This window comes from Anopheles arabiensis, chromosome 3 (assembly GCF_016920715.1).
Source record: "Anopheles arabiensis isolate DONGOLA chromosome 3, AaraD3, whole genome shotgun sequence".
Classification (NCBI taxonomy): Eukaryota; Metazoa; Arthropoda; class Insecta; order Diptera; family Culicidae; genus Anopheles; species Anopheles arabiensis.
The window spans coordinates 94434845-94459987 of NC_053518.1; the positions used below are offsets into that span (position 1 = coordinate 94434845).

The 25143-nt window shown below is 50.3% G+C and overlaps 4 protein-coding genes across 10 annotated transcripts; 1 reads left to right on the forward strand and 3 right to left on the reverse strand.

The window, feature by feature from the left end:
• Positions 1 to 46: 46 nt before the first annotated feature.
• Positions 47 to 3349, forward strand: LOC120902576 (dynein regulatory complex subunit 2). Its single transcript, XM_040311427.1, has 4 exons — positions 47 to 265; positions 335 to 587; positions 658 to 881; positions 2301 to 3349. Exons 1-4 carry the CDS (start codon positions 125 to 127, stop codon positions 3327 to 3329), a joined length of 1647 nt encoding a protein of 548 aa, XP_040167361.1. The 5' UTR covers positions 47 to 124; the 3' UTR covers positions 3330 to 3349.
• LOC120902582 (general odorant-binding protein 71) lies at positions 888 to 2303 on the reverse strand. The gene has a single exon (XM_040311432.1). The coding sequence runs from the start codon at positions 2000 to 2002 to the stop codon at positions 989 to 991; it is 1014 nt and encodes a 337-aa protein (XP_040167366.1). The 5' UTR covers positions 2003 to 2303; the 3' UTR covers positions 888 to 988.
• On the reverse strand, positions 3345 to 16404 carry LOC120902575 (differentially expressed in FDCP 6-like). Of its 7 annotated transcripts, XM_040311421.1 has the most exons (6): positions 16237 to 16404; positions 16015 to 16131; positions 5727 to 6322; positions 5050 to 5238; positions 3725 to 4981; positions 3345 to 3655 (listed from the first exon to the last, which is right to left on the reverse strand). In XM_040311421.1, the coding sequence occupies exons 3-6, from the start codon at positions 5823 to 5825 to the stop codon at positions 3533 to 3535; spliced, it is 1668 nt and encodes a 555-aa protein (XP_040167355.1). In that variant the 5' UTR covers positions 5826 to 6322; positions 16015 to 16131; positions 16237 to 16404; the 3' UTR covers positions 3345 to 3532. The 7 variants fall into 7 exon arrangements, with proteins under 7 accessions (XP_040167355.1, XP_040167356.1, XP_040167353.1 ...); XM_040311422.1 differs by lacking the exon at positions 16237 to 16404 and having other exon boundaries at positions 16015 to 16165; XM_040311419.1 differs by lacking the exons at positions 16015 to 16131; positions 16237 to 16404 and adding an exon at positions 15479 to 15577.
• A 115-nt stretch (positions 16405 to 16519) lies between these two features.
• On the reverse strand, positions 16520 to 20666 carry LOC120902578 (E3 ubiquitin-protein ligase RNF25). Its single transcript, XM_040311429.1, has 4 exons — positions 20446 to 20666; positions 20172 to 20240; positions 19300 to 19996; positions 16520 to 19227 (listed from the first exon to the last, which is right to left on the reverse strand). Exons 1-4 carry the CDS (start codon positions 20451 to 20453, stop codon positions 18802 to 18804), a joined length of 1200 nt encoding a protein of 399 aa, XP_040167363.1. The 5' UTR covers positions 20454 to 20666; the 3' UTR covers positions 16520 to 18801.
• Between the last annotated feature and the right edge of the window lie 4477 nt (positions 20667 to 25143).

A 25143-nucleotide genomic window follows, 5' to 3' on the forward strand; every position in this document is an offset into this window, starting at 1 on the left:
CGTTGTGCGTTGTCTTCAAATAAACAGTCCTAGAGGAACAACGACAGTGATTGGAACTGTTCATACCGAAACAAGCTCAATTATTTAGTAAAAAGTTAAAAGTTAGCACAAAAATATATCCAAAATGGGAAAGAAAAAGGGAGGGAATAAAAATAAGCTGGCCAAAATGTCCGACGAAGAGCGGGCAAGGTACTTGCAGCACCGGGCCGATATGGAGGAAGAGGCCAGACGCCGGAAGCAACAACTTATAGCGACATTCATGAAGGTAAGTCACAGATTTTCAGTAAAAAAAAATCGTACTAAACAATAACTTACTATACTTACCCCCGAACAGAACAAGCTGAAAAGGGAGGATGCGTTCGCGCGACTAAATCTGGCCAAAATCAACCAAGAGTGGCGCACCATTCTACGCAACATCAAGTGCAAAGAGCTGAAGGAGGAGGTGGAAGCGGTGGAGAAGACGTGCACCGAGTGCATCGAGAACAAGAATGCCGTCATCAAACGGCTGCTGTGCGATCTGGACGAGTCGGAAGATTTGTACTCCACCATGCTGCATGCGCATATGGAGCGCGTGGAGAAGATCATACGTAAGTAGGCGTTGGACAAGTGCGTACCAACGTGTGTGACCCTACTTCCATACCTTCCTTCCGTACGCAGGCATTCACAACGATCGTGTCAACTTTCTGACGGAGCTGTACGAGCTCGATAAGAAAGAAATCATCGACAACTACCAGCGCGAGATGGAGCTGTACAAGCAGAAAAAGTTCGAGCTGCAGAAGGACCTGGAGTGTGTGTTTTACGGGCTGGCGGAGAAGGCGCGCACCGACCGACTGCGCAACGAGGAGGAGCACATGCTCAAGAAGGATGAGCTGAAAAACTCGGTAAGTAGCGATTCTGTCATCGATTGAATGTTTTATTGACCTGCTAACGGAGTTGCTAAAAAACGGGTGCGCCGTGTGCTGTTTAAAATGATTCGCCAAACTAGCTGCTAAAACATAGCGGAAGTCACACTTTCCCAATCGTCACAGTTCGTCTCGAACCGGTCGCTCAAGCACGTGACAAAGCGCATCGAATAGTCGCACTTGTCCTTTAGCCGATTGTCCAGCCCGAGCATGTGGAAGCACTCCTGGATCGAGTCGACGTAAAACTCGCGCAGCTCGTGCTCCCGGATGTCCTTCGTGATGACGTGCAGCACCTTGTGCTTCTCGGGAAACCCGTCCGCGTTCGTCGCTTTCATCTCCTCGAAGAAACACTGCATCAAGCAGGCCCGATCGCGTTCGATCGTGGAGGAGGAGGAGGAGGAGTTCCCACCGCTCCGTGTTCCATTGCCACCCTGTCCCGCTTCCCCGTACTGGGGCGAAGCGCGTCCGTTGTAGGAATGCTCACCCGCCGACCCGGAAGACGACGAACCCGCCGTTTGACCTCCGTAGTACTGCCGTTTGCGTCGGCGGTGACTTCTTCCGTAGTCGCGCATCATCTGTTGCTCCTCCTCGTTGCGATCGCGCTGTCCCCACTCGCCCATCGTTCTCGCTCGATCCGGCTCTCCGTTGCGACTCTGCTCTCTTCTGCTGCCATCCATCTGCTGCCATCGGCCACCCTCCTCCGGTCGATTCATCCGTCCCTGTCCTCGATCGTTTCCATCGTAGCGCCGATCGTAGTACACCTTGTTCGATCCTCCCTGCCTTTTGGGCTGCGAGCCGCCTTGCCTGCCGTTGTCGTCGCCGTTGTCTTTCTGCTCGTTCGATTCGTCCGAAGCCGATGAGTCATAGTCCGCGTACTCGTCGCTGCTACGATTCTCCGACCCCGCATTCGTTATCTTGTTCATGCACGTCCGCACGATACGCTTCACGTCGTCGGCGCTCGGTCCTTCACCCGTGCGACAGCGCAAACCTTCGACCGGCGCAGGAGACGTGCCCACCAGCAGCAAAAGCACTATCGCACCACAAATGCCAACGGTGACTGCTCTGCCAACACACCTTTTCTGCGGTGTGTTCTCGTCCATCTCCGTTAAATGTGTTCCAACATTTCGCTTCTGACTCCCCGAACTACCTGGTACCTGATTTCTAGAGCTACTTCATCGAAGTTGGACGAGTCGGTACTGGTTTTATACCTCACCGAGCGACCCACATTTGATGGACAGATCGGCCAATTGGTCTGTCAGAATGCGCGATAACAATGCGATGCCTACAGAGTGGACATGTTAATTGCCGTCAGCCTTGAGATGCCACACATATCATGCCATGTACACTGTTCACCTGCAACTCCCCCCCCCTAACCGCTGTACCTTGCATACCTTGCAGATGATACTGAAGCTGGAAATGATCACCAAAGAGCGGGAGCGGGAGATGGAACGTCTGTGGAAAGAGTTCCAGCGCGTACTCAACGTCTACCTGCGCAACACGGAGGAGTACCGGAACGAGTACAACACGCTGCGCGACCAAGACTCGAGCGACACCAAGAACATCCAGGACCACTACGCGGAGGTAGCACGGCTGAGCGACCAGATAGCGGATCTGCGGCTCAAGCTGGCCACGCTGAAGGAGGAGCACGACTTCAACATGAAGCAGATGCAGAAAAGCAAGGCCGAGCTGCAGTCACGCGTCCAGAACCTCAAGCAGGAGATGGAACTCGGTACCCGGCTTGACCGCGACCAGCTGAAAACGCTCGCCGTCTACAGTAACGACGCCATCAAGCATCTCCAGGCGATGCTGAAGAAGGTGAAATCGATCTACCAGATCGCGAGCTTCTGCAAAAAGTATGAAACCGAGTCGGAAGATTTGCTGCCCTTCGTGCGACGTGCGAACAACGAAACCGGACAGTCGGAACAGCCGGCAGCCGGCGAGCAAGCGCTCGTACCCGCTCGCACAACGCTGGATCCCACGATGGAATCGTTCAAGCGCGAAGTGTTCGACACGGCGGAACTGTTCGAGAGTTTCTGGATGCGGTTCAACAAAGCGCGCATCGATGTGGCCTGCCTGCGGGAGGAAAAGCAGCAGCTGATCGATCGGAACGAGCAGCTGAAGGCGCACCTGAAGGATTACCTCATCACGGTCAACATGAACAGCGGCGGGCCGGTCGAATCGAACGCCGATCTGCTCGCCAAACGTCCCACCTCGATGAGGATTGAGAAGCTGGTGCGGGTCGACGAGGAGGTGATCGTGCCGGAAGGAACTCGTAAGGCGGTTCGATTCCGCGCTGGAGGACAGCAGCAGCGGCGGCCGGTAACCTGCATCGAGGGGAACCTGAGCAACGCCATTCGGAACGAGCGGCTGCTGGAGGTGCGGGCGAAGTCGTCCGAAATTTACTCCATGGTCCCAAACAGAGCCTGAGCGTGCCGGAGTGTGTCAGATTTCAGTTAAACTTTTATTAAATAAATTCTTCCTAAGCTTACGAGGGTTTGTGTGTGTATGTGGAATGGTGTGATTAGTGCTTACACTGTAGAATACGTAGACGCCGTACCAAATATACATCGCATACATCGAAGCATACATTGAAGCGTGTTGCAAGGGGCGATGGATGACTTGGTTCTTCTCTAGCTAAACCGATGGGACGATCTGGTGCCGGCTACGAGCACTGGTCGATCGGCCGCGACGAACGATTGCGTCCGGCGGATCATGAACTCGCCTGCGCTGGTCCGGTAGGTGGGAGACATGGCCTGCGGGAGAAAGAAAGCGAACGTTTTTTACATAAATCGGAACAATCTCAAGCGCTGCCGGCTACCAACCTGCAGTTTTGCCTCCACGATGCCCTTGTTGTCCTCCGACAGCTGTATCTTCTGCCGGGCGAGCTTCAGCTCCCGGTCCAGCCGTTTGCGCTCCTCCTCCAGCTGCCGCAGCATCCCTTCCGCCTCGAGCAGCTTCTGCTCGTTCTCCTGCTGCCGATGCTCGAACTCCATCCGCTTCTGGCGCTCCTGTTCCAGCAGGCTCTTCTGCTCGGCCTGCAGCTGCTCGAGCTCTTCGCGCTTTTCCCACTCCTCGGCCAGCACGCGCGCCTGCAGCGCCCGCACAATCTCCTCGTCCCGCTTGGCCTGTATCTCGTCCTCCAGCATCTTCTCCAGGCACAGCTTCACGTCCTCCAGCTCGGCCACGCGGCGCGAATCCTCCCGGGCGACGGCTTCGTACTGGCGGGCCTGTGATTCTGCCGCCAGCCGGGCCTGCTTCTCGCGCTCCAGCTGGACGTGCGTTTCCTCCAGCCGGCGCAGATGCTGGCTGCGCAGCTGTTCCTCTTCCCGGCGACGGCGCTGCTCCGCTTCGCGCTGCTGCTTGCGCCGGTTCACCGTGTCGCGCTGGAACCCTTCCCGCCCGGTCGAGTACGTGATCGCTAGCTGGAGGGCGGCGATCCACTGCAGCCGCGTCTTGTGATCGGGCGTCCCGAGCTCGTACGTCCGGTCGCCCGACACGAGCGTGAAGCGCTGCACCTTCTCCTGCTTGCCCGAGCTCGGGTTGCCCGCCGGCTTCACCATGAAGCGCGAGTCCAGCACGATCGTGCCGCAAACCTCCCGATCCGCTGGGTGCTTGTAGTAGGACAGCTCGCACGGCTGCAGCACGAAGAAGTACTCGCGGAACGTCGGCAGCACGTAGCCACGGCGCGACAGGTAGCCCTTCTTGATGACGTCCTCGATCAGCGTCTGGTACATGTCGCCGATCGCTTCGCAGATCGATTCGCGGTAGTCGTTCACCTTGTCGTAGTTCTTGAAGCGCAGCATCTCGAGCAGCTCGCCAAACTCGAGCGACTCCTCCGAGGTGCGCAGGTAGTCGTACTTGCCGTCGCCGTCGTAGTTCAGCCCGAGCGCGTTCAGCAGATGCTTGATGATGATCAGCGCCTCCATCGGGTGGATCTTGACCGTGTAGAGATCGGGCTCGGACGCGTCGGTGGACAGGTCGGCCACGAGACAGAATATGCGGAACAGCTTGTACACGGCCTCCTCCGTGTAGTACTGATCGTTGGCCGGGAAATTCATCCTGCACACTAACCAACAGACCTAGGGGATGATGGAAAATGGGTACATTTAGCTTGTAGCAGCCTTCCTTTAGTGTCCTCTTATCTTACCTCATCGATTTTGGTTTCATAATTGCGCAACGCCGCCAGTGGCAGCTCGTTCGACACGCCAGCAAACACCTCCTGCGCCAGATAGTACCGATAATGCTCAAAGTTCAGTGTTGCCGTCGACCGGAAGTGGTCCAGTCCCCGCTCCACACCGTACAGATCGAGCAGCGTTGCAATGTTAGCCGTTAGCACCTGTTGCGAAGAGCCAAGCGAGCAGGAAACGTTAGACAAGGTTTTGTTGTTGTGTGCATTAAACGTGACACGTTGGTGGCAACAGCCAAAGGAGGAACGTTAAATAAATAACAAACTTCTAAAACCTATTTTTAAGCATCTAAACGGTTCATTTTCAAAATTAAAAGCACTACGGAACGGAACTAGGAAGCTTTGAGCAGGGGAGAGTCAAAACAATCTAAAACGTTTAGTTTTAGCAACTCCGTGAATGGTGTTGTTTGTCGGTCGGTTTTTATTACTTCCTCGTGGGTCGGCTAGACGTTTTACAACACCCTAGAGGTGCCAACAATAAACAAAAAAACCATTTTCAAACAGCTTTTACAACCTCCATTACGCTCGGATGACTTCGGTAGGAAAGTTCAGAAGTTATTGGGAAGGTATATTGAATCCAATCATTAATAAACGAAGGGATGGCCTTTTAGTTTCAATAGTTCGAAGACAACACTCACCTTCAGCTTCGATTTGCTCACGAATCCGTCCCGGTTCTGCTGCAAAGCATTGAACGCATGGCATATACTGTTGGTAACGTTCTTCAGCAAGGTCGCCATGATGATTCACTGTGTGTTGTCAGCACTCGCCGTTCTTGATTGTTGAGTCGGTTGAGCTTCCTTTCCTTTGCCTACTGCACCGTTTCACAAACTACACTTGATGTGTCTTCTTTTGCTGAAAATGTTCACTAATCGTCTCTTTTCTTTCGGCGGACTTAATTATCGTTCCGTAATCGTGTCACTGTACCATCTACGCGCGCACTACCGACAGCGTATCGCACTCGTCGCCACGCACCAGCACACTGTCCGACGAGCGCATCCTCGCAACACCGATCAACGCTGGAAGCTGCTCCGGCTGCACCAATCGGGCGGACGAGTGGGGCGATATCTCCAAGCCAGCCGATACGAACCTCGCGCAGAACTCAGCCACAGTCACAACACAGTCGGTCGGGCACCAGTGTGCTTTTGCTGTTCTTTCGGCTGCTTTAGAGAGGGTAGCAACTCCGAGCGCAACCCCTTATTCTCATGCGTATGCGTACCTAAAACACGAGCTCTGGCTGCAAGATTGAAACGATTAGAGGTGAAGACATTACATCGATTTGCCAACCCAGACCCCGCGCGGCCGATTGTTTCGCCTCCCACGGCGCCACGTGCGGTGCCTCGGGGTTTTTTCCCACCCATTATCTTTGCGAAGAAGCGCGCGCTACTAATTTCACGCATTCATAGCCACTAATCAGGCTCGGCTGCACGAAGAACGTGAAGAGATTATCACAATAACAACAACAGCTGAGTTCGGCCGGTCCCTGTTGCAATTGCAGTTTTGCAGCTGCGCCAACTGCATCCCCTGCGCGGCCTGTGTTTGTGTGCATATTTAGACATTGCCGATGTGAATGATGTCACAAGGGCGCACATATTTGACGAGACATTTGATACCGAAACAATGGCGCGTGTGAGCGCGCACGTGCGCGTTTTCATCAATTGCGACAAAGGCAGCGCGAGTCGTCGAGATTACCCATTGCAAACAGGTACAACATGCAATTAGCGTCATATGTGCACTTGAAATGGATGATTATAAACACTTTTTGAAACATAAAAGTCGTTCTATTAAATCCTCCAACCCTTTGAAAGTCCCTAAAAGCGTCCTGGAATTATACAGTACGGTACTAATTCTAACACTTATTGGCAATTAATCTCCCAACATTGTAACGATCTCTGCCCCGCGATCATCGATGAATCACGAGTTTGCCCAACTCGGATCGATAGAAAACAGTCGCGGACGCGTTCTCGGACGGTATCGATCGCCTTTCTCTCCTTTTCCAGCGCTCCCGAGACGCAAATCGGTCCCGTTTTCAATGTTTGATTTTTGCGTGCTGATTAGTCCAGCCCCCGTGCCGACCAAACCCGCTACCGACACCTTATTAGGCGAGCTCTGGCTGGCCAGCCAGCCAACAACTTGCGGGGATGTGTTCAATCGTAACGCTTCTTAATTGCTAAACACCATTTCGCACGCCGACCATTCGCCGTTCGCTTTCCCGGTCCGTGTCCATGTGGTCCCCAACATTTCCTCCCACGCGACGACAATCGCGCTGCTCAAAACCGGTGATTATAAAACTCACTCAACTCTCCGTTGTGCGTGTACCCTGTTCAGTTTTTTTGTGATTTTTTCTTCTTCACAGATTGCGAGAGACATGCCGAGCACTGGTTGGTTCTCCTTAGCTGAGCAGCATTATTTGGACAGAACGGCTTTTTTTTTTTGTTAATCCAGGGACGAGCCCGACCTCTGATCCAGATTTGTGGCAAGCCCAGAAAACACCCGGACCATTCATACGCCGAAAAAGAAATGATCGCAAGCTGGCGACATAACGACACAACGCGATTCATTAATTTCAGTGCTTTTCTGTCGCCATTTTGGAAGCGAATCGAACCGGGGTTCGCACCTTGCGCCAAGAAACACGCAAAAAGAAAGTGCTGTTCCCCCGCGGGCCCCGCAAACGAGGACGCATCGTCCTCATGGCGATCGCGTTGCGTGGGCGATCGTTGTAATATTAACGATCGATCGATGGTCGCGCCATCAATCGGCGTCCACTGGCCATTTCCAATTGAGGAAATTGTCCCCGATTTTGTTGACGATGCGTTTCGAAACACCTTCGAAACTAATGAACAAAAGAGCGAAAGATATTGGCCCAGTTGTGCGCTTGGGCAGCTCCGCTGAAAGAGTCTTTGTTTTGAAATCGAATGACAAACTGGTATCATGGCAAACGGGATTCTACCCCCATCCGCGGAGCTCCAATAGAATTAGCTCACATTAAATATTAACAACGCAAGATCGTCGCAAGATTCGATCAAGCCAGAACTTCTTCCTCAAACACCCTCAACTCATATCAAGCGTGTTGGTTATGAACTGCCGAACGTCTAAGAATTAGGACGTTCGCCATCGGACCAAATAAGGTTCGGACGTGTTATTTGCATGCAAAATCATCGATACTCCACCGAGCAGCAAAATTGATCGTTAGGCAATTAAAACAAATGATCTCTTCCATTTCCGGCTGCAATGAACGTGCGCGTCCCGCGTGTCCTTTTTGCGCCAATGGCATATCCAACTCTCCCAGTCCAAATGATGCGTAGTAACCTTGTGGCAAGTTATGCACATTCTGACAGCTCAATCGAGGATTAAATATGATATGATATCACGAACGACACAACTCTGTTGCGTGTTTTGCAACAATCTTGTCCTCTGTAAACGGATGCTCTTAAACGATCTCATCAACTCCACCGGGAGGGTCATTAGCATAAATACCGCCGATCGTAATGCCTCGCCACTTTGGGAAACACTCCAGGTGCGGACCTGAGCTCTTAAGCATCGGCGCTAGAGATGCCGCGATCTAGAACGTCGTGGTCGACAATAAAAATGCACTTGACATTCGTGACTAATAAAACACCGCCGCTCGGAATCCCATTTGTGAGCCAGGCGCCACCGAGCAGAGCGACGAGTCCCCCGCCGTGGATCGATCCAAATATGGACATTTCTTTATCAAAACTCACCGTTCGCGGCTTGGCAAACGCGACCGACCCATCATCGCACATCATCGGACTCTCGGCGCTTCGCCAACAACAGAAACGGACAACTTCAGACAAATCTCTGAGAAGTAGTAGGACAAGGAGGAGCAGCAGACAAGTAATAAAGCTGCCACAAACGGCTGCTCCCCCCATCGGCGGCAGCACATTAAGCGGCTCCAACTGGCGGCTCCAGCATCATAAACTTAATCCTCCCCCTCCGATCAACATCGGTCGGTAGAGATTAATAGTAAAGCCGCGGTGCCCCTTTGCGCTGCGGCCATATTCTAATGAGATCTCCTCCTCCTCTCCTCCCGCTCGACAACGACTTCCTTGTGGTGTCCGTCAACTCCCAGCCACCCTCCCATGGTAATGCGCAATTATAAAACGATCCAGTTTTGAGCAATGTTTGCGAGTGCCGAGTGCCCAACCAAACCGATAGTGCGCCCCGACACAAGAGCGTCTATAGAATACGGTACACACTCCAGCAACCGGTTCTAATGTGCCCAGCTAAAGGTGTGCCCCGTAGGCGGCCCGTCGCTGTCCGTTTTGCTTAGGTCCGTCCATGGCAATGACCGAACAATACACGGCTACTCCCCGGGTAGCTGAGGTGGGTCCTCAACGGCGCTCCGCCGCCGCAGCGTGAAGAGAGTGCCCAAAAAAGGTCACCTTGTTCGCAGCAGTAGGGCCTGCCGGCGAAGGGTTCCGAAAAGGGCCGCGAACGATGGCCAAGGACGCGGCTGACAGCACAACGCCGACGCCGTATGCCCAGATGAATGGATGCGCGCGCCCCACGTCAATGTAAATAAACGCTCTTCCGTAATTTCCGCACGCGCGACTGAGTCGGAGTTCAAGCACAAGCTGGGGTTCTCTTCCTGACCTTGACCGACGACGCCACCGCCACATTGTCGCGTGAAGCTGAAGCTGGGAACGAGTTTTTATGCCCAAATATGCTCGCGCCCACCTCCGCTTCGGGGCACATTCTTCACTTCTACCGCTTGGTTTTATAAAGGGGGAGTTGTAGCAGTACCTCTTGCCGATCATTATGAATTCCACCAACTCTTCCAAGCGCACCAACTGCCACGATCGCGGGGCACCGGACCGATCAAGACTCAGGGCCCAAGTGTCAAGTTACAACTGTCAACTTGGTGATGGTGTATCACGGGCGGCCCCCTCCCTTGGCGGAAGGCAACGTGTGAGATAAATTGCCCGATCACGGTGTGTCGTGGCCAAAGCATAAACCAAACGAGCGACACCACGCGGCCGTTTGGCGCCGTTTTACGACCGACTCGAGGAAGGCGCCCCCGCTCCAAGGGAACCAGGGAACGTTCTTAAACATTGCCGATCGGTTCGGGGACATTCGCAAGTCCACACACGTGTGAGCGTGTGTGTTTGTTTACTGTCCCCGATGGTCGGTAAGATAAGCACCTTGATCTTAGCATTAAACGTAAACGATACCTCAGTCAGACAGTTGATCCGAGTTGTAGCCCCAGTGCACCCAGTGCGATTGGGTGATGGGATATTCAACAGGTCGTGTGCGCTTCTTCGTACAACAGCAGAGCGGGGGAAAAAGTGGACGGAAATACACCAGCACGCGTCATCTTACGCGTTGTCACAAGTGCATCCAATGCAATGTGATGAGATATGAATGGTGATGATCGTACGATCGTGAACACAAGGGCACTAGGGTCTTTGTACCCTGCTAGAGTGGAGACAACAGTGGAGGTACCTAAATCTAGGTTAATCGAATTTCACCAAACAACAATTCCTGACAGTAACTGGTCTTTGTGCTCACAACTTATCACATCGTTCACCTAAGACTGCTCCTCAACTCACCCCAATTAAGTTCTCCATCAGTGCCTCACACTTCAATGCCTTCCGCACGCACCCTATACTTATCTCCCAAGTAGCGACGACAACCACAAGAGTTCCCCCCTAACACAGGGATTGGGTTGAGTGTGTTGCTGTTGTTTTTATCAACGCCAGGAAGCGTTGACAACCCCACCGGACATTATCGCCGTCGTGCGAGACACCTCGCGTCAATCACCGTTCCCAAACACCTGAGATAATTGAATAATTATCTGACACGCAATGCACGCGTCGTCAAATCAAAGGCAGGCGTTAGTGGCGTTCCCCTTAGCAAGACTCTGAGCACCGCACCGGGGGAGGAAGCGGATATCTGTCGACGATCAAAACATTACGACCCGCTGCGTGGCGTTAGCCTCCGCACACAAGAGTTCCCAGTTCCGCGGATCATAAACCATGTGCCATATTAGGTAATCTCAACCTGCTGGGAAGGTTAGTGGAGTGTGTTGTTGTTGTCTAGTCATCGTTTGACTACCACCACCTTCGGGACGACCGGTTTCAACCAATCAACAACACAAAGCCAGTGTGTGTTGGTTTGGGGTCTTTATTTACCATAGCTTCATGGGAGACTCGAAGCGTCTTTTCGGCAAGCGACCAACCAAAGAACTTCTCTCTAAGGGCAAAAAAACATAATCAAACAGTCCGTTTCTTTGCTGCTGCTTGTAGGATAGTCGCCCAACAGCTAAAAGCCCCAGAGTATCAGACACTTACTCGATCTTCTCGCACGATCTTCTACCTAGCACACCCCGAAAGGTAGCAGCAGGAAGTCTACAAATGATGCCGTTTTCGATGGCACGACCTGCGAGGGAGAGACCTTCAGTACGGCTTCGAACCGGACGAACCCCAAAATGCGCGTGATTCATGCGCCACCCCGGTCGTCGGTAGGCCCCAAAAAGGAGACCCCCAAAAAGCCTACCACTGCCTGCGCGATGGTGCCTCGCAACTTGTTGTGACACCGCGGTGACACATTCGGAGCCTGGCTCGGTTGTGACAGAGAGCCAGGCGCCGCCGCATAACGTTTCGATTGGAGTGGCGAGGCGACAGCACACTTTTGGAGGTCGATCGTTCCATTTCCAGCTCGTCCAAAGATCGCCTCTCCCTCTCTCTCTCTCTCCTCCGCGGCCGCCATAATGCTCGTGTTGTGGTGCGCGAGTGTCACGGACGGTCACGGATCGGCATTTCGCTCGGATGAATGAACTCATTGAACCGAAACCGATACTTTTCTTCCGACGAATGTGATTGACCCTCTCCGATACCCGCTGGTGGAGGTATTTGAGACATTTTTTAAAGGTGTCTCGAGCGACATCTCGTTAGTCAAAGGTTAGGCGCACGGAATTTCAAGGTTAAAAAGAGATATCTTTAGAAGTCGCTGCACACGGCGTTGCCTAAAAGCGGAGCAAAGCGGAACCTTAATAAAGTAATGAAGAAACTTTCCATCTGCATGATTCTACACTCTCGACCCCCGCCAACTTCCGAAGATGTAAATTTAATCAATACCCTTCTGTCGAGCGGGTAACCATTTTCGCGTCCCTGCGCACTAAACACTATCATTTACCGCCAATTCCATTTAACGAGTTGTTTGCTGTAGCTACTACGCACGTCCGTATCAAGGTGAAAATAAGACATAGAGCCGACCGGAGCTTAATGATCGGATCCTCCCAGTTACACGGCCTGACGTCCCAAAGGATCACGCCTTAATTGACCAGCATAAGGGCGATGCTGCGTTGCAGTAATCATTTAATCACTGGCATTCGGTGCTGATTGCAATGTGTCGTCCCCGGCTAAGGCCGCCAGTGGAAGGGTAAATGCATCTTTTAATTCCCAGCACAACAAACAAACAGACAAACAGTCGCGAATCACACGGAGCAGCGCGAATGGAGCGAATGCAGAGAAGAAAAAAAAAGACGCCAGGCGTTTGCGATCTAATTACGCGCCACACGGCATTCTTCGGCACGCAAAACGCGATTAAAGCTCGTTCGTGGCCGTTTTGTGGCCGTTTTGCGAAGGTCGCCGCCAAGGCCTAGTTCCCCCGAAGTAGCACACATTGCCGGTGTACGACGGTGGGGATGTTGATCCTTGTGGATGGACCGCTGGTTCCGTGTCCGTCGCTGGTCTTTGTTCCCGGTCCCGTCTAGAGAGGGATATGGGTTATTAATTCGTTGAAGTGTGGAATGTTCTCCGTCTCGCACTCCACGTCCTCTTCAGACAGGACATTCCATACCATTCCTGCCATTAAGGTGGCTCAACTTTCTGCGCCGTCCGTCGACTCGAGTGGATCTTTGTATCTGAAACGATTAACCGAAATGGGGCGACAGAAGGCAACAGGCCTCATTCAACACGATAAACAAACACACAAAAACTGACCAGCCAGCCTCTGTGTACGCCGTCTGGGCCGTGCGCAATAAATCAATTTGCAGGTCGAATGTCGTATGCAGCTCGGCGTGTATGTGTGGAGGTACTTTGATCAACATACGGTTTTCCAGTTTACCTTGTCACTATCATGCACAGCCTAGCATAAACGGTTTCTATAGAGTAGCCTGGATGGAGTGAGGGAAGGTAAAGCTTCGGCGGTCGATCGCGCTCAGGCCTGTCAAATTAAAAGGATGCTTTGCGGAGGTACGCGGTGTGGCGCAGACAACAAACCCCGCGCCTCTCTCTCTCTCAGTTGAAGATTGGTCTAGAAGAGTTTAAAAGATCCTTCTTCCTGCACCGTCCCAGCCCGGAGGACGGGCGGCGGCGGTTTCTGTCGATCGCGACTCAATGCAAAATTCCAAACCCCGTCATCGGCGCAGGCAATAATCTCGCAATGTGCAGTTTTGTCGGGCGTTCGGACTTTTTTTAAGCTTATTTGCTTTCGATTTCATTTCTTGAGACATTTTTTGCCTCTCATGCGCCGCCAAATGCACCACTCTCTGTCTCTGTCGGGTTGCAACCAGCGCAACATTGTACGGTGTGTCTAGACAGGACGGCACTCCCTTCTTCCCGTCCACTGCCCACCGTGCGGAGGGACCCAGAGTGTGTGTTTCCAATTCCGCCTCTGCCTCGCCGTGATCGCACAAACGAACACGCTCTGACCAAGGCGCCGAATAAACATGCACGCACGCAATATGCAAACCCCCGAGCTGCACGTCCAGTGATTCGATCGCGATGATTCGATCGCCGAACGGCGAGAGGTGCGAAATGAAAATCCCCTCATCCTTGAATAACCGCGCTCAGAGGTTTCATTGCCCTTTTCGGGTAAGGGGAGCAAGGGAGCGAGCGAGATTCGAAACAGATGGTGATGGTGGTGGTGGCGATGATGATCGTCGAGGATCGAGCCATGAACCGTGCGGTGGCCTTTGCTGCCATTCTGCCGCTGAGCCTGCTGTTGTGCCCACGAGATGACGAAGATGACAGGCTGTGGCTGACTCCAAGAAACGGTGGTTGGAATGCGCTTTCTTATCGTGCCGCGCGCTCTGCCCCATTCACCAGCGCAGGGGTAGATAAATTGCCCCACGCTTTTGCCCGTGTTTGCCCATGTCACTCACTCACGGCCCAAGGGCGAGCCCGAAGCCACTTCTGCGAATGCAATTTCTTTCTGCACACGGCACGTGTCCTTCGGTGGCCCGGAACAAATGCCACAACGGATGCGGAATTGATGCACTTCTGGCTCTTGTGATGCAGAAGGGGGAAGCGATTCAATCTGTAACACTTTGGTCCAATAAAATCAATCAACAGCTAAAGAGATTTCCCCAAACCAATGGAATTGTTTGTATGCGTCAGCCAGAACTAGAGCGTTTCGCTAGAAAGCTATTACACGATCAATGAAGAACTTCCTCAAGTGCTGTTGGTTGAATGAGCAACAGTTTGGTTTGTCTTTTAACAAACAAAAAAGCAACTCATTCAAAAACAACATTCCCATCCTCTTTGATAAGCGTGATGAATGGAAGAAGAAAAAAACTCACAACAAGCGACGAAACCCCCGACGCGCTCGCTGAGAAGCTTTCCATGCCATCCTTATCTTAATGCAATTCATTCGAGAATCGCAAGACGGATTTGCATTTTGCAAGCACCGACCCGGACTGGCCCGTTTGTGTCGCGTGTGCCCGTGTGTGGGCGAGGAGGTACACGGATCGGTTCCCATTAGTCAAGAAATTATGAAATTTGCAAACCAGACGCGCCCAACGTGATGTTGTTTTTGCTGACCCCCGTGGGCATGCCTTGACTCAGATCGCCTTTGCCGATGGCTGTGAGGTTGATTAAACTTGGTATGATATTGTACCGAATCGGACAGGGTACACGGTGCACTTAGCTGAAAGAATGTTCCAAACATTGAGTAATTGCCACTTTCATCTAGCTGGACGTACTGATTATCTGTTCCTTGTGTTCTTACGATGTTTTCTCATCGATCGTGACACAATCTTACAAACAGTACACACGCACACTCAAACACACAAACACGTCTTAAATGATAAGATAAAAATGCCATTCCTTCACGCGGAAAGGTAAGTAGTTAACGAGACTTTGTCAATTTGTGTCACTCAATTCGAACTACACGCACACCCCGTTCTGAGCTTTGTTTGCTTGAAAACCCCCTTCATGGAACACCTCCTGTTTAAAAACACATACACAATAATGGCTCGAATTTGCAGTGATCATCAACTTTTGCAATGACACCAGAGCAGCAAGCGCCAGCCAGCCAAAAGCCCCGCACCGGCGGCTCAAGCACTTCAATTCGTAAAACGCACCCCTGGCACGAACAAACAAAACGCTCAACAACCCTCTCTCCTTCTTCTCCTATCGCACCAACTCACTCACTACACTAAACAGCGGCAAACGAGAAGTGCGAACCGTTCAAAACCGCGCTCAGATTCAAACTGAAATGTCGCGTGCGTTCTCTGACGCCTGCAACGGTCGCTCGGCCACGGCGACACACACACGCACACACGAGGCGTATGAATCATACGAACCCGCGCGGGTACGATCGTTCCGGCAAGTGCGCGCGCCGTCCTTTGTGACGATCGTGTCGCACGATCATCGTCGTCGTCATCGATCATCGATCACACGAAGCCGGGGCCTTCCCTTCGGACCCTTCGGTGCTGACGTATGGCAGGTGACAACCGAAATGGATGCGTCATACCGCACGTTCTCCACAACACAAAACCCGCTAAGCGCAAGGGCCCATCCTTGAGGGCGGCAGGTCACGGGGTGTACGCACTGACCCAAACGGAGACGCACACGTTCTAAATCCCTTACGTTCTCCCTCTGTCTCTCTCTGTTTCGGTAGGGCTTTTAGATAACGACCGATAAACAGTGAAGCGAAAAGGCAATCAATCCAACGCGTACATACCTCTAATATGCGTCTGCGCTTCCAGTTTTGACCCTAAAAAGGGTGTTCCCCGCGGGTGCGCCCTTCTCCCTTTGCTCTTCTCGTCGCACCAGAATGCCGGTAAAGCCGTTTCGCCTTCTACGAAAGAAAACCGAGAGAAAAGCCATCACAAACAGGTTTTTGTTTCCGCCGCCGCCGCCGCCGCGCGCACACCTAACGCCAACTGGCCCGCTGCACACTTACCGGTTGGAATGGTCGTCGGCACGTGGGTAATGGATGTCGCAACTGATACCGCGGCGAGGTGGGTCGAAACGTTCCTTCGTTTCGGGTTTCTGCGGATGCAAAATGTGCGCTCATGTTTGCATTATTTTTAATTATTTTCCCGTGCCGCACTCTGCTGCAGGCACAGAACGAACATCAACTGCAAAGGTGGGACAGATGCAGAGCTCTCGCCGACACTATGACTCACGGACGGGTTCTTTCATAAACGTTACATAAAACACACACACACACGGGACACGAGCGGTAATCGTTCCATTAGTTCAGAGACGGACGAACGTTCGCCTTTTGATTTGTTGTAATTTGGAGATAACATACATATCATATTGGATGACCCTCGTCGTTCGGGGAGAAGGGAGAGAACAGACACTGGAGACATTCTTTCCCCAATTCTGATCCCTTCCTCACGCCCAGGACAATTACAAATGACTTAGAAAACGCTTCTTCTTGAGGACGTAAAGACGCATGAGCCATCTCTACCTCTCCGAGAGGGAGAGTGGGGATAATGGGTGTTCGTCATTATTAAGTGGGCTTTCGCCGTGTGTGTCACACTTCATATTTAGTTTTCAAATGGGAATTTTCGCGAGCTCGGTTCGATAATTCGGTTCTCTACGTGCATTGACAGACGATTATTTCTGAGTTATTTTTAAATTCTTGTGTAATTAAGTGTTCATGGAGTTCCGCTTACATCCAACGCTTTTTTTTGTTGCTTTTTCTCTCTGATTTGTGATAAGATTGTATTATTCCTCTAACATGTTTAGTTTTAAATGGCTTTGTGTAGTAGAATGTACGGCGTCGCATTCGGCGAATGTGTGTAAAATAGTGGAGGAGTTCTTTTCTAGCATCCTGTTGCTTTCTAACTGTTGCGTTCAATTATCAAATTTTGGAATCCTGCATACGACGAACATCGTGAAAGTTTTACACACCAATAATTTCTCTCTGCTACACACATATTATTAAAAACTATTTTTTTCCTGTAGCGTGTGCGATTTCGTTTTATATTTAGTCCTGTGGTTCAACTCTCTCGCTGACTCGCTTTTCTTTATGTTGTCTACCCCTCGTCGTTTGGCACGCATGATACGCGTTCGTTTCTTCATAAGAAATAATCGACAACCAAACGGAAAAGCAATAAATAATTCATAGGGAATGGTTTCCCATCGTGGCAAGTGGCAATTAAATAATCTGCATAGAGGAAGTAGTTACAACTGGATATTAATTCATTAGCGTAGTGTCTTTTCTTGAATTACTTCTAATGCTATCGAGTGTGGGAAATGATCCTGGATATTGGGATTTACGACCAACTTTTCACTCACTTTGTACGTTCGTAACTAACTTAAACTAACCTAGTGCAAAAGAAAACTCTTCCTTTTATCAATTAAAACACCACTGAGAAACACACAAGCGTTATACACAACTTACAACCGTATCAAATAAATATAAATCTTTCCGCATCTGTTCGCGAACTTCACAAACAGATGCACACACTACCTTCCGTTTCGTTCTGTCACTCTGCTTGCAAGTATTAGAAGTAAACTTAGTATAAATCACGGTAAACGGTACAACTAAATCCACCAAACCGACACCTTCGGGTGTCAGAAACAGCCGGTGTCGCAGGATAAGAGCAACGAGGCATAATGCTATTGACAGTACGCCAAGAAGCACATTTCTCCGATCGTATCGATGCAGTCTACAACTTATACAAAAACACAGCACCAAACGGTCGCCTAAGGAGCGAAGAATATCTTCATGCACGCGACGAGCTAAATGGAACACACCTGAATGTGGTAAGTGGTTTGTTCTCGATAATACCAAATAATGAGTCCATACTAAGAAACTCAACCCTACCGTTGTGTAGCAGTGCAAACGGAGCATATAAAAACTTACACCCATATCTTGCACACCTACTAATCCTGGCAGACTTCTCTCAATATCGCTGCCACGCACGAACTGCAACGGTTCCTTCTTCACGTTCTCTACCTGCACCAGCTTTTTACTAGTCGGCGTATCATGGCTGTGTCGGTTCAGTCGCTGCAGGCAAGCAGCTTGCAAAGGGTAACATTGAGAATGCCTTCGTTCTATCCTATCGTTTGGCGGCCTGCTACTACCGCCTGCACACGGGATCAACACTAGGGAGAGGCAACACTGATCTGAAACTCTACGACCGTTCGCAGCTATGCGAACAACATTGCGAATATGCATACGGTAGATTATAGTGGTACGAATAAGAGTAGTTACGAGACGGGCGAGAATCTGCTTACGTGTCCAGTGGATTAAATGTTATATCAGCAGGATCGGCAACCGAGCGCAACCTTCATCCTGCCCCGGTCGCTGCTGCTGGTGCCGCTTCGACAGATGATTATGTTGATAGGGATGCATAGCACACGTCCACTGCTGTTGCTGCTGCTGCTGCTGCTGCTCCATCGAGTCGTACCGGGCGTCTGGCCGGTACAGATGATCCAGCGCATCCCGCTGGTACCAATTGCACAGTATCGCGGCGTGTGGATCGCTGCTTTCCCGCGGCAACAATTGTCACCTGGCATCGGATGCGCAGGGAGTGGCTAAATTTTTGGCCGCTCCACCAGCTGCCGTCGAAGGGCCGGCGCCGCCTGCTCCGCCGCCGCCGCCACCACGATGAGAGTGATGATGCAGATGACGCTGGTGCCGGTTGCTATGGTGGTGATGGTGGTTGTTGTGCCGCCTATTGCGACCACGGTGATGATCGTTCTGTCCCGAGCAGCACGGACCAGCGCAGGCGTCCGGATCGTCATTCGCATCACCATTCACCGGTTGAGCATTGTTGCGCTGGCGTGCACCCTTCGAGCTGGACGAGCTTTTGGCCTGCTGTTGTGCGTTGGTGCCCTGCTTCTTACCTGCAGGGTGATTATTTCCTGGCGCCCTAGCTTCGGGCATGACACTGCCAGGGTTGTTGGAAGTGTCGTTCGTGCCTTTCGGAACCTAAAAGTCAATGATGCAGCAGTTATTGTTTCCGTAGTCCGTGTTGTTCTCCTCTCCGCACGCTCTGCTTACCTCTCCATTCGGCGATTCTGTTCGGATCGCAATAACGTTACCCTCTTCCGCCTCCAGATCGATGATACCGCCGCGCCGTTTCTGGTGCATAAACAGCCGGTTCATTTGTGCCTGCAGCGACTTCAGCTCATCGGTCACCTGGAATCGGGGCGCACTTTCCCGTTCCGCCGGTGGACGGCAGCGCATCAGCGGTTCCACCTCCACATCGATCGGTTCCCGGCACACCGGGCACTGGGCCTGGAACGGTTTCGCTTCCTTGCGCTTCCAGATCGGCAGCTTCTCGATCTCCTCCTCGTAGTTGCGCTTCGAAGCATTGATGTGGCACGCTAGGCAGTGGCTGTGCAGATAGTGATAGCACACCGTCTTTGTGAACTCGTCGCCCTCGAGAAACCCGTACAGACAGATCACACACTGGCCGGACGGCAGATTGCTCTCCGTCAGATGCTCCCGGATGATGTCGATCAGGTCGAACACGACCGGCTGGCCAAGCGACTCGGTCAGCTTCTGCTGTACGGCCCGTTCGATCAGCCCGATAATGTTATCGTCTAGTCCGCGCGGATTTCGCAACTTCACGTTCGGGCGCACATCCGGGTAGCCGGCCGAGGGTAGCACTTGCAGCGTGATGCACACGTACTGCGATTCCAGCTCTTCGCCGACTGTCGGAAACACGGTCGTTTCAATCAGCTCCGGAAATCCGCTTCAGTAGGTTGAAAGAGGGCAAAAAGAGAACAACACACACATGAGATGAGAAAGAATCATATTGTGCAACAATCGAGGCACCTCCACCCGTCGAGCCGCGTCTACTTCACCGAGCACCGAGCGGAAGGACACTGGCGCAAATCAATAATTCCAGGATATCACCCTCATCTTACCTTGCATTCTTCGTAATCTGTACGTCGTCCATCAGAATCGCTTCCAATGACTCGACTTCGTCCAGCAGACTGCGGAAAGAGAATGCAAATACGAAATGTTTAACAAACCTGGACGTACAGTTTCCTTTTATGAACAGCAAGCTTTGCCAACCTTCCCACGAACGGTTTACGCCCTTTTACGGGTAATTAAACAGTACACAAGGATTAGCAGGAAAGCGATTGCCCCTTCATTGAACTCTCGCATTCGACGAAATTGCAACCGATCGATACTTACGCGTCCATCCTGAAAAATCACGAGGCCGAGTTTTCCACCCAAAGCAAGCCAAAACCGACCAGTTTTAGGGGGTCTGGTGGAACGGTCGGTGATATTACAGCACGGGATACACTTTTCCTACGCCTAGCACAAGAAACAAACACACTTTTCCGACGATACTGCACGGCAAGCGGTATCGAAAATAACCTGCCCGTCTCTGGTGAATGTGTGTGCACTTTCAACTCATGCAAAAGACCAGGTAACGCCATTACGTGCTCAATTGACAGCTATCCTTCTTGATTGTACAGATTTGACATTTATCTGACAGATGTGCGATTTGAATAGCTGTTGTTGTTCGTTGTCGGCCGTTGCTGGCGATAAAATTTCTTCAGTTGTGGTAATTAACGGTCTGCTTATTTTCCTCCCATTCTTTTCGCACAATAAAAATTTGAATCGAAGGAGACAAGATAATATATTCGCAAATAAAATCTAATCAGCAGGGGAGTCTGGACTCGCCAATCCTATCTATCCGGAGTAATTTGATTGAGCACTCGCCCCAAAATAAATCACCCAACTGGAAATAGAACAACTTTTAACGGAGGCAGTGTTATCCATTTCTGTTTTATTTATTCATCTTCAAATATTCGTTTCACATCTATTGAACCCTTACTTCAACGTTTTCACCCGGGGCACTTCTAGGGATTGGATCGACACACACACACATTAAATGCGCCCTTAGTACGCTTTTCATCTTAAAAACGGCCTCCCGCTTCTTTTAACAACATCTATTCCAACCGATATCCGAACAAGTCTTCCCCATCTGGAGCAAACAGATAGGTCATCAATATTGTGTCTAAAATCTATGTTTACCTATTGAAGAGTCAACCCACGAAAAACAAGGCGAATGATACGAAATTAGTCAGAACGTAAGATACATGAAGAAAACATGGCAGGAAACAATGTGAATAGAGAAGGATGGAAGTGATTTCTTTCGCCGTTTGCATGCGCGTATCAGGACAGAACACACCCAACCAACTAACCCCAGACAAACAAACCTCACCCAAACTACACGCCCTAACCAGACCATACACGTACTTCCGTCAACCTTCAGCGAAATCCTCTAACTACACACCAAACACCTACGAAAGGACAACCTCCTAATCACAACTCCGCTACACCTACAACGAAGAAAGCTGACGTTCACGAATTCTTTTCTCTTTTATTCAAATCGAACTCTAGATCATTTTCTGTTGCTTTTTTGTTCTCTGGTCGCACTGGGAGGGAAAAAGATATCAGGAGGATATAAGGGTTGCTTGCTTGTGTAAGTATTCCGCGTCTATTTCAGGTACGCCACCTGTGTGCGCGTGTGTGGTGCCGTGTGTTGTATCCTAAGCCGACGACCGGAGACGACGTTCTGGCAGATGTCCTCCTCCTCATCCTCCTTCTTTTCCTTCCCCGATGGATCCTTTACATCGCATTCTTGAACAAACGATTCTCTCCTTAAATCGTGCGCATAAATATATAGCAGCACTACCCGCGGAGGGATTGCCTCATACTACACCTAAACGACGACGACCTAACACAACATCCCCACCCAAACCCACATAATGGCCCATATGTTTAGTCCCACTTTCCCTTTTCTCCCCCACTTGAACTAAAGGTGTCTAATCCTATCATTAAGACCCTAACATACCCACAACATCCCCACCCACCACTCCCCTTCTTCTCATTCCGTAGCAGCATTGTGGCAGACCAGAGTAATAAGGGAAAATTAGATTTACAGGGAACAATCATTATCCAAACTCTCCTTGAAATGCGCGTAAAACATGTGGTTTAAGTTTTCCTTACTAGTAAAGAATTTATTGTTTATTACTTCTCGGGCTCTTCCGTTTTCACTGAATATCAAGAGACAAAAAACTAATCCGTTTGCGTATTCGGCGCACGCGTGAACAATACACGCGCGCGCACCCTACACACCGCCGACGCACGTTGTAATGGCATGGTCAAAAAGGGGGATGATGATGTTTGAACGAACTGAATCAAACATGGCTACTAACCGACACACTACTACTCCTCTCTTATGCTATAACCCCCTCTCGCATCTGTTATCTTCTTCCTATGCTGCCGACTGCTCTGCACAAGTTTTCCCAGAACTTCGTACATGTTTTCGAAGGGTAGTGTATCATATGAAGACTAAGACACAAATGACCGAGTACCCCCCTTTTCCAGTGATCCTGGCAAAGAAGATATATGGCCCCAGAGATCGTTCAGAGAGGAAAGGGGATCATCATCAGTAGACTTGTGTCAGAGCCCAGTTCATAGAACACATTTCCCCGCAGAGTCAAAACAAGTTCACAGGAGCCCCAGTGCACATTTGCTGCCACCTCTCGCTACCTCATTTCCTTGGGAGGAAGGACCGTGGCCTTTCCTAACGCATTTGCGAAATACATGAGAGACTGGGGGGAGATGACACAGAAGAGTACGTGTGTCGTTGTGTCAATATGAGAGAGTGTAGATGTTGTGTACGTGTGTTTGTATCCAGTATGTGCAGCATACATGGGTGTGAGCGTGTTGTGGTTTGTGTATTTTTGGGGGTGTTTAAAAAACAGTGTCTCCCTCCCCCTCTACTGCTGTGGGGTACACTTCCTACCGCTGATATTATTATTAATTACATTATTAGAGTTACCCCCCTTTTTCCCTAAACTCTGTTCCCTGGCTTCCCTAACCACACTAAGAATAATTTTTATCTTCCTTTGTAAAAGTGTATTTGTTTTTTAATGTTATTTTTGTATTTTTTTGTCACTCACTTACAAAACCTGATTGTAAAAACAAATTAGAAAGAGATTTCGGCGCGACAGATGGTCGTGCGCGCCCTTGTCGATATAAAAAAATGGAGGAGAAGAAATGTAATCATCGATTTGGCTGACGACCCCCACACACCACACCAAACACCATTCGCGCCTTTCCTTCTCACTCTCCTCCTTCCGCTTTCTGCATCCACCTCCTCCTCCTCATCCTGCGCTCCTGCTGTGCTTTTTCCTTTCCTTGCCTTCCTCTCCTTTACGATTCCATTTCTGATCTTTCTCTCTCACACTTCTTTTTATCAATCATCATCATTACTTAATCACGGCCTTCCTTGAAAAAGAAACAAAAAAACACGAAAATTAAGGAGGATCATCAAACGGGCAAAACACGCTTTGCTAGAGAAATGTGATGCGACGGCCGAGTGTTTTCTCGCGTGTGGTGTGTGCCTGTCGCAACACATCTATCTAAAGCAAAATCTAGGTGAAGAGAAAAAAAACCAAAAGGAGGAAAACGTGAGGAGAGATGATTATGCCTGGTGGCTGGTAGGTGAGAGGCGCGCGCAACGCATTGGTTTTTCGAATTAAGAAAATAAAATAATACTAAATAGTTCTAGAGGCTCGCAAAACAAGGGTAAAATAATAATAATAATAGTATAAAAAAGGTACAATTACATTACTGGTCGGTTAGTGCTGCTTTTTCTACGGTAGTTTACACAATTTGGGGAGGGATCGGTGTTAACCTTCTTTCTCTACACGCTCTGATTCTAATGCATCGATCTAACATCCTTCTCTAATTCTTTACCCTTCTTCGAAACCAGGAGAAAACGCACCTAACTCTTCTTCCGGGAAGTGCGTAGAACCACACAAAAAAGCGGAAACGGGACACTTGGCACGCGACATCCACGCGCACACTCCAAATACTCTCTCTCAAAGTGGTATTTGTTTGAATGCGGAACGGTCGCGTACACCCCCTCCCAGTAGCATTCGGACGCAATCATGTGTCTGTAATGTTATTAAAAGCTATCGCTAATTTGGTGAAAAATGTTGGAATGTTGGTTGAAACGTGGGTGCTGTGCTGTGCCCCAACAACTGACATGAGATGGTGGATCATTACACATGCGCAATCAACGATGAACCTGTCTGCAGAAACTGCTGATCCTGCGCACCGTTTCATCGTGATGTTTATGAGAGTGTGTGTGTGTGTGTGTATGTTGTGGGAGATGCATGATAGAGAACATAAAAGTAAACATTAAACATGAACACGGTACTTGTGTCTACTAAAGCTACGATATCCCTCTCCTCTCCACTTACACGCGTGTATAGCTTGAAGCTAGTGATGTAGGACAAGAGAGAAAGTAAGGCGCTCCTCTGTGACAGTTGCACAGGCAAACGCTCCTACGTGGCCTTTTGTCCTTGTACATCCTTCAGTGCACTTATGCCATATAGCTAGGTGGTCGCGGCTGGTTCAGCACATAGCTGACAACACACAAAACACGACACACACAGCCGGCCAGCATAAATGCAACAACTATACGCGTACGTGGCATTATACTAAGCTTTTTGTTCTAAGAGAGACCCCCCCAAACAAGATACAGAGGACGTTCACAATCGACATGGAAAATAAAAATCCAAATTATACCTCCTGCTTTTACCCTTTCCTCCCCCTCCTCCTCCTCACACTCGAGGGGGTGGTGGGTTGTGTTGGTTGGTGGGTGGCGTGTGTTGTGTTGTCATGGTCATCTTTTCTTCCAAATTCTTCCAAAAATGCTTCTTCTTGTAACAACTCATCATTTCAAAGAGACAGAGGAGGAACACAACAAACATGTATCCATCATACCACTATCGAAACTTGAATCAAGGGGGGTAAAGAAGGGGCGGGGGCAGACATTTCCCATAAAATTATGCGCGTTTGGCC

Excerpts from the sequence above, each read along its gene's own strand:
- LOC120902575 (XM_040311421.1), bottom strand. The coding sequence starts at position 5,825 with ATGGCGACCTTGCTGAAGAACGTTACCAACAGTATATGCCATGCGTTC. Across the intron at positions 5,239-5,726 it reads TGAGCAAATCGAAGCTGAAG|GTGCTAACGGCTAACATTGC; the intron begins GTGAGTGTTGTC and ends TCTTCGCAACAG. Across the intron at positions 3,656-3,724 it reads TCGTGGAGGCAAAACTGCAG|GCCATGTCTCCCACCTACCG; the intron begins GTTGGTAGCCGG and ends TTTCTCCCGCAG.
- LOC120902576 (XM_040311427.1), top strand. The coding sequence starts at position 125 with ATGGGAAAGAAAAAGGGAGGGAATAAAAATAAGCTGGCCAAAATGTCC. Across the intron at positions 266-334 it reads TTATAGCGACATTCATGAAG|AACAAGCTGAAAAGGGAGGA; the intron begins GTAAGTCACAGA and ends ACCCCCGAACAG. Across the intron at positions 588-657 it reads GCGCGTGGAGAAGATCATAC|GCATTCACAACGATCGTGTC; the intron begins GTAAGTAGGCGT and ends TTCCGTACGCAG.
- LOC120902578 (XM_040311429.1), bottom strand. Across the intron at positions 19,997-20,171 it reads CAGATTACGAAGAATGCAAG|CGGATTTCCGGAGCTGATTG; the intron begins GTAAGATGAGGG and ends AACCTACTGAAG. Across the intron at positions 19,228-19,299 it reads CAGAATCGCCGAATGGAGAG|GTTCCGAAAGGCACGAACGA; the intron begins GTAAGCAGAGCG and ends ATTGACTTTTAG.
- LOC120902582 (XM_040311432.1), bottom strand. The coding sequence starts at position 2,002 with ATGGACGAGAACACACCGCAGAAAAGGTGTGTTGGCAGAGCAGTCACC.